Source organism: Ctenocephalides felis, unplaced genomic scaffold, assembly GCF_003426905.1.
Source record: "Ctenocephalides felis isolate EL2017-DRISC unplaced genomic scaffold, ASM342690v1 CF-g0.4_SCAFFOLD_03572, whole genome shotgun sequence".
Taxonomy (NCBI): domain Eukaryota; kingdom Metazoa; phylum Arthropoda; class Insecta; order Siphonaptera; family Pulicidae; genus Ctenocephalides; species Ctenocephalides felis.
In genome coordinates this window covers 13,107,291-13,116,277 of record NW_020539726.1, presented here as the reverse complement: position 1 = coordinate 13,116,277, position 8,987 = coordinate 13,107,291, and the positions used below count along the sequence as shown (strand labels likewise).

The 8,987-nt window shown below is 27.9% G+C and overlaps 1 protein-coding gene across 1 annotated transcript in view; it reads right to left on the bottom strand.

The window, feature by feature from the left end:
* Positions 1 to 4,366: 4,366 nt before the first annotated feature.
* The window catches only part of LOC113388083 (ovochymase-2-like), a 17,065-nt gene continuing 12,444 nt past the window's right edge, over positions 4,367 to 8,987 (bottom strand). The window contains exons 7-10 of the mRNA XM_026625491.1: positions 6,632 to 6,645; positions 5,391 to 5,649; positions 4,752 to 4,855; positions 4,367 to 4,562 (exon numbers count right to left, since the gene is read on the bottom strand). Of these exons, the coding sequence (XP_026481276.1) occupies positions 4,367 to 4,562; positions 4,752 to 4,855; positions 5,391 to 5,649; positions 6,632 to 6,645 (573 nt within the window). The remainder of the gene's footprint in view (positions 4,563 to 4,751; positions 4,856 to 5,390; positions 5,650 to 6,631; positions 6,646 to 8,987) is intronic.

Sequence of the window (8,987 nt, the reverse complement as noted above, 5' to 3'; positions counted from 1 at the left end):
TGAAGAATCCCCAAAAATTTTGTGGACAAAAAAATTTACCATATGCTCTTTTATATGTGAATTTCAACTGCGTCACGCAATGTTTTCGCAAGTTTTATGTTGTTTTTGTTAAACGTACTTGCACATTCTTTTCAATTATGCATTATTTGGTATCTTATCACTTTACATCGACAATTAACAGAGTTATACACATATTTCATTGTCATTAAATAGATTGCAGTGAATTCAAAATTTTGTTATGATTATTATATTCCGTAAACTGATTTGAATTATTACAATAAAATTTAAAAAAGTTGCAGGGCAAACATTTTATTTTTTTTAAAGGGTTTAATGTAGTTTAATTTGAAAATGTATAGAAAGTGAAAACAGTAAATAAAGACATTTTATAATCTTCCGGGGTTAGATCCGCGGTAAGGGAAATGTACCCTACATTTACATGAGAAAAATTCTAGGTGTAACCTAATAAATATAGGCATATAAAGTTACATTATAAATGAATTGATGGAAATAAAGATATGATGCGTTTGTTAGATATAAAGTACTTAGTCTCACCGCAACTTTTCGGCCTATTTTGCATCTCTCGAGAAAATTTATTTTTTGGACGGGTTGGAAACGTTGGGCCAAATGTATTGAACTTGAAGGAGATTAAATTGAAAAATCATATTTTTTTTATTTACATTTGTGAATTACAATCTGTCGTTCTTATACGACATTCAGTGATTTTGATGGTTTATTAAATAAAGGAAAAAGGTCGAAAGGTCACCCATTGGTGATCCGATTCGATGTTGGATATGTTTAGCTTATGGATGTAGTCCTGTTGTGAAAATATTTAATTAGGCCTACAAGTAATTGTACAAATTATAGGATTACCAAAGAATATCAAAAAGGAGCCGTTTTCTTCTGAGCCTTTCAATGCCATGGTTTTTTATTAAGTTTTTGGCCATGATGTTAGGGTGGTTCTGTATTCTATCCTTGTATCTCAGACTGAACTTTACAATTTCTTTCTTAGCAGTGTTAATGTTGAAATCTGTTTATAATTTCTTTCAAAATCTTGTTTTGAAATCTTTGTATTATGGCGATGTTGGACTTGCGTGCCGTTCCCCAGAGCTGTATTCCGTGCGTCCAAATTTGTTTCAACATGACTTTGAACAGAAGATGTTTGTTCCATGTGCTCAACTGAGATTTTCGGTTTAACAACCAGTACAGTTTTCTTCTGGTGACTTCCAGCTGTTGGCGTTTCTTTTGAATATGGTATTTCCATGTTTAGTTTGGCAACGAGGTACAAGCCCAAGTATTTGACTACATTTGTCTGTTAATAAACAATACAACAGGTGGGCAAGTATTTCTCCTCAGGGTGAAGGTGATGTGAGAAAAATAAATTTCCACTTTTTGCTATATTTTTTATTTGTAGGACAAGTACTTGTTGATTGACCCTCATATATGTACGTATGCACATGTACGTAAATAAACATAAGTAGGGAACGCCTTATATGAAATGCAAACGTTATACATTATCCATAAATATTTACTTTATGAAATAATTTTTCTTTTTCAGGAATATTTCAGAATGATTATGCTCATCGGATTCAATAATTTAAAAATAATTTATTTTTAAATGTTTAGAATATTTCCAATAAACAAGTTTAATTACCTGGTCAATATTATAAATAGTTCTATCTATTAAATGAATTTTGAGATTGATATTTTCAAATTAAGAAATAAAGTCTCTATTATATAAAAGTTTATATTTTCTGGATTTGTATGTGAAGTACTTATATAAAGAAATGAGTTGTAAATGGTATTTAGATCTTAACGAAAGTGTGAATATTTTACTTTAATTATAGTCCAGTCATTTGGTCGTTTTGCCGGTACAGTACTCCGGGAATTCTGAAAATTGGTAATCTTGTAGATTTCGAGGTGCTCTTTACGGAAATCAATTTTGCCACCTCAAATTTGAACGGCAAGTTGCCGCCATATTGAAAAAATGGCGTCAAAAAACAGCTTTTTTAAAATATCTCGGTTCTGGCTCATTCTACGATAAAAGTATCTATGTACGAATTAAACTAGATAAAATTTCCTACAATTCTTTAAAAAATCGTTTTTTTGTAAAATTGATAGTTTGAGAGTACGGCCGCCTCAAAGTCTTTGCTGCTCTCGCCGTAGTATCAAATCTGTCCATATATGACAGAACTTTGAACTTGACCACATTCCTTCTAATAAATAAATATTTTCAATGTTAAATTAAGCGAATAAGATCTAGAAATAAAATAATTCAAATATTTTTCTATTTTTTTGCTGATTTTTTAACGCTTCAAGCTACTTGAAGCTGTAAGGTGCTACTCAAGCTATAAGTAATATAGCTACTTTGCCATTGAAGTGTTAAAAAATTAGCAAAAAAACGATAAATATTTGAATTATTTTATTTCTAGATCTTATTCGCTTAATTTAACATTGAAAATATTAATTATTAGAGAGAATGTGGTCAATTTCGAAGTGCTGTCATATATGGAGAGATTTGATACTACGGCGAGAGCAGCAAAGACTTTGAGGCGGCCGTACTCTCAAACTATCAATTTTACAAAAAAACGGTTTTCTAAGGAATTGCAGGAAATTTTATCTAGTTTAATTCGTACATAGATACTTTTATCGCAGAATCAGCCAGAAAGGAGATATTTGAAAAAAGCTGTTTTTTGACGCCATTTTTTCAATATGGCGGCAACTTTCCGTTCAAATTTGAGGTGGCAAAGTTGATTTTCGTAAAGAGCACCTCGAAGTCTATAAGATTACCAATTTTCAGAATTCCCGGAGTACTGTACCGGCAACAGCCTTTTTTTGCACCAAATTGACTGGACTATTAGCTTCAAAGTTGACTTCTTTGTTACTGCAAAATTATATGTAATAATATTTACGCAAAAACATTCAACAATAATTAATTAGAGCTTTTACCGTTATATACTGAAAATAGTTGGCGATTGGATTTTGTAAATTTAGAAATTAAGTAATCTGTATAATATCCAGAATGAGTAACTTAAAAAAAAGATTAAATGTCTTGCTAGTTCTGTAACATAAAGCTAAATTAACAAACACTTTACGAAACAGTGAGCAGCACAATGAATCCATTTTATGTCGATAATTGAACCACCGCAAAAATGCTGATTGTTTCGTTGAATTGAAGCCTGCCATATGTAATCAGCGATACCAACTTTACCTCCAACAATACGTGCATCGTTAATTTAAAGTCTAATGATCTTTCTCATATCTGTAAATAATCGACTTAATGAATAAAAATTTAGATTTATATATTTAGAATAATAGTTTAAAATTTAGCTTACAAAAAAACTAGTAAGTTCGATGTTCGTATTATAACTTCCAAAGGAACTAATAATATTTACAATTGTATTTACTATAGTGCATTACCTCCGTGATAATTTGTTTTTTATAAATATCTTCGTACTTAATAAAGCTTGCTCAGTAACATGGTTCATGATCTTATCGAAAATCAAAATATTTGCGAAGAACAAATTAATCAATTTGGGTGGTTAAAAAAACATTAAATTAGATTTTTGAGAAAAAGTAGCTAAAACGGCTATTTTAAGGCCAAGAATATGTATTTGAGGCACGCATATAAAAATATCAGGCTTAATGCACCAAAATTATGCATATATTTTAATTATTTAAGACCACCTAATATATAATTATATACATTTTGTTTTAATTAGTAGTCTTTCTAGATTTGCGATGAATGTGGGATATGTTTTTCTTTCCATATCTTATATATAAAATTCTTTTGTAAAGATGTTTATAAACATACTCCTCCTAAACGATTATTTGGATTTTGATAAATCTTTTTGAAGTTTGTTAAGGGAATTTTTTAGGATGTATGTGTAAATATAGTAAAATGCAAAAACAACATATCATTGTTTGACATTGAAGACAAATTTTGATACATGAGAACTGTAATTTGCCAAAAATGTCGATTCACTTGAAATTTAAATTTAGTTTAAGCGAGACTAGACAATGTTAGTATATAATATTCATATCCATGATTATGAATAAGTAAAATGTATTATCTACAATATTATTGCCGAAAACCAGCTGAGATGTGCCAGTAAATAAAATAATATAAAATACAATATATATTTGGCAGATAAATTTTATTAAATGGAAGGACGTTAAAAAGAATATTAAAAACTAAAGGATAGGATATTAGGAAAAATTGAACTCAAATTGTGGACGTGGGTGCTGGACAATCTCTGTCGGGTCATCTAGTATATATATATATATATATATATATATATATATAACATAAAAATACAAATTATTAGTATTCCAACATCTCATACGAGTTTATTACTCCTTCAACAAATTATGTATCTACATGATCTTGGATGAAATTAAATATATCTGGTGACGAAATCTTGGCGTAAACCTTTGGAAATGTAGTTTCTTTACAATTGCCACCCCATGATACAATTCCAAATAGTGTTTTATTTTTATCTACAATTGGACCACCACTATCGCCTCTGCACGGTCCTAGATCACCAAGTTTTGTACAAATCATGCTAAAATTAATTATGAAGAATTAATAATTTCATCTGATCAAGAGTTTCTGAGTATTTAATTAATTTAGTCGTTCAAAATTTATGTATGAATAATAAAAAGAAAAGATCATGAAGGTTAATTTCAATATAAGTGGCTAGTTAGATATTAATAAAAACAAATAGTGATCTTTTAAGATAAAATGTGCTTACTTCTCGGTTATGTTATATTGATACAATACTGCTCTTTCACATTGCGATTTAGTTATTACTGGTGTATCCACTCCATATAATAAGGTACTTGTTTTTCCACCATCCTACATAAAATTAACATCTAGATAAATTATTTATTATTTAGCAGTAAAGGTTAATTATTCAGAATAGAACAAAAATTTATTACTATCGTAGTTAAAATTAAAACCATTCTTGAGACGTGTACATATTGCATTGTTCACTCCTAAAATGTGTTTAACCATTTAATATCTAGTGTTTAATATCTTCTAAGTAAATTCATGAGTTGTTTAAAAATTAACATTATATACAATCATTCATCCATAAATAGTTTATATATTTATTAATTTTGTAAAATAGCAAGACCTTTCCATTCTATGTATGTGGTATGATAAAACTTGATATCTACTAAAGTTACATTTAAAAAGAAAATCATTCAAAAGGAAATGGGACGATTCATAGTTCGATGGAAAGTAAAAAAAAAAATTAAGTGTATATGATACCGAGGTTGTTAGAAGGCACACTTTCGATTGACCTAACTAATTGAGATTCTACATTTTTTTATCTTTATTTATTATTTTGTCAATCAAGCCATATCGAGTTATGGTTCAAAAGCATTACCGTTTCCTGACCCCATCCTGTAGTAGTGCCAATGGTTCCTGCTGCAATATCGAGGCCCTTTTCTATCAATTTTGCTGCTCGAATTGTGTTTTCATTTAATACTAAAGGCTCCTTCAGTTGAAGTAATGATGCATCGAAATCAAACTCTATCGCATTATATTTTGGATGTATAAAAAATTCCTTAATTTTATGTACTACTCCGCCTTCAGTGCTTTTGTTGCTTCCAGCTCGAATCGAGTAATGTTCTGGATTCTTTGCACTATGAATTGTAATGAATTTTAATAATGTAATAATTAATTATCAATGAATAATTACTGAACAAAAGTCATTTCCAAGAAACCTTGTAGAAATACTAATACTATTATTAAAACATATTTTAATGTTCTGTAAATTAATAGTTCTAATAAAAATATCAAAATTTTTAATGAAATATTTTGACCGAATCTGCTGTACATTAGACCTATGTTATAGCAGTATTCATACAAAATGATAATAAATATTGTCAAAAGCCATGTGGTTGCTGGGCAGTCAGGGGTTTTTGATAGAGTACCTAACCTAGTTAAAAAAACGATATTATCATAACTACATCTTTCTGGTATGGAATAATATCATATGATATTTTGATAGTATTTAGTACCATTTTGTATGAAAACTATTTCGTTACACAGCATTGCCATAACATTAGTCTATTTCATGGTAAAATCGGCCTAGTTATCAGTTATATTTCCACTACATCCTTATATTAATATTTACTTTGAAATGATAACAACAAATGAGTTAGCATAAATTTCCATATATATAAAATAAAAATTAATTCGTATGGTGAATATTTTTACGTTAATAAGCTTTAAAATTGACTTCTTTATTACTGTATAATTATACGTAATAAAATTTAGGCTCATACGAAAACATTTAAATCGACAATTAGAGATATTATGAAATGAGTTTGCGATTTAATTTTGTATAATAAGAGAGTTTGCAAATAATAATATTCACAAAAATAAACTTTTTTATAAAAAAAATAGAGAAAAATCAATTTCTTTCTTGCTAGGTCGACAACATTGAATTGATATGTTTGAATACTTTACGAAACAGTGAGCAGCACATAGAATCCATTTTTCGTTGATAATTGAACCACCGCAAAAATGTTGATTATTTCGTTGAATGGAAACCTGCCATCCGTAATCAGCGATATCAACTAATTCACCTCCAACAATACGTGCATCGTTAATGTGTCTTACTTTTTTTCTAATATCTAAAAACAAAATTAAATTTTAACTGGTTTATATTTAATATTTTAAACAAAAATATTAGTACTTTTTAAAGAGAATTATTGAAAAATTTAGGGTAAAAAATTAAAAAACTAACACTATAACATATAACATATTTCGCTCATATTTAGTTCAAATATTTCTCTCTAATCCCGATTGAATGCGCCAACTTTTGATAGAACTTGCCACACGAGTTAAAAAGTCGACCCACTTTTAAATAAAAAAAAATTAACTCATGGTTCAACAAAATGTCTTTGAGATTCCTTCGGGCATAGACCGTTGTGACACTAGCTTTTGAAGTAAAACTAGCGACCCACTTTTTGAAGTAAAACTTCTTTAGGCGCGACTAGGGTGTAAATCCGTACAAATGCAACGGACGTGCGTTACGGCGAGTGCCAATGATTGGTCGTTCGCTCTCGATGATATCATTTCTATACGGGTCGATTGTGATTAGTCGCGTATGTGAATAGAGATCTGTTGTTGCATGCGTATCGGCGTCAACGTTGTATGCGTACCGATATCAACACGGAAATCGGCATAGATAAATAAACATTTTAAAGTTACATCGTAGTACAAATGTTGATTTAATAAAAATGTCTGAATCAGAAGAATAATTTACCCTGTTTCTTAATATTTTACACTGTTCCTTAGAAATTATTTCTATATTATTCGTAACTTCTGTAAATCTTTGAAGTTATTAAAATGGAAAATATTTTTTAGGCAAGACAGATATTACAGTTGTTCAAAGAATGAGATTATATCGCAAAAAAGTAAAAAAAAAATACAAGCGGCCAGTTAATGTATGTTAGTTTTAATTACATGAAGTTCTTCAAACACAATTACATGATGAGTGAAGTTGCAAAAACAATATTTGTGTAGGCGTTGTTTAACATAATCCACTGTGTGAGCGATTATTATAGAAGTTATTAATCAGCAATTACTTCATTTCTCTGATAAAGGTTCATTTCTAAATGCTAATTACAATGACAAACCGATCATGTCATATTTAAAGTATGACTTTAATTACATTATTGTTTTTAAATATTGTACATATTTTTAATGCTATTATAAATATATAAATTATAATTTATCATTATATAAATGTGTATATTGGTTGACACTAATAAATATGTGCATCACGAGTGTTACCATATTACTAATAAACATTATTCAAAATTGTTATTATTATTTTTTTTAATTTCAATAAGTATTACAACTGTTAAATTATTAATATCAAGTAATATTGATAAATAGTAACATAAATTTAAATAAATAAAAGTGCAAAGAATAAAATTTACATGAAAATAATATCCGTAATATGATTTGATATAAAATATAAGCAATTAATAATAAAAATAAAATTAATAAATAATATGAATAAAATTTCTGAATAATAAAATAATACTAAATAATAATATAATATAAATTGTTATATGATGCATTTATTTTCACTTAAATGCCATCTCGTACATTAGCAAATAAGTTTTACTTCGACCTTATAAGTAATGCATCATATTTAAAGATAGTATTTCAGTATCTCCTATGTGTTCAAATTGCATTTAATTTACTTTTCTCCCAGATAACTAGTAAATAAAAAAATTATTGCTAATCAAAAAAAGTGGCACAACCGTACCCTGTCTTCTTTCTCTCTTTTTTCCCTCTCTTGCTCTTTATATATATATATATATATATATATATAAGATTTATTTATTAATTTTTTATTTATTTATATTATTTACTTACTCTTTCTTCCAGTACTAATTTGTAAAACACATAGGCAAAATATAACAAAAATAATGAAGAAAACTAATTCTGTTTTGTTACTTCTCATTATGAACTGTCAGTCGAATAGTTCAACGTTTATTGAAATATATGTCCTGGGAATATTTTTCATAATTAAGATAAGCTTTGCTTTTTGCAAATAACTTATTCAAAAAAAACTCGATACTTGCGTAACAAAATACATATTTATGAGTAATTGGTTTTTGCAATTTTATCGTTATATATATTTATTAGAAGTGATTATAGATATATGTTTAATGTTATTTTAATTTTTATTAATAAATTTTAACTGAAGATTTTACGGACAAAATAAAAATATAGTATGCAGAGGTAAAACTATACTTTTTTTTATTAAGTGGTTAATAAAACATATTTTATTTCCTAGTCGTTTGATATTATATTTTTTATATTGAAATATAATAGCGCCCTTTGATAATAAAAACTATTTAAATTTAGTATTATAATTAGTTTGACAATAGTGATTACTGGTTTTTAAAATACAATATAATGCCACAATATTTCCATACACATTTAACCTTATCCA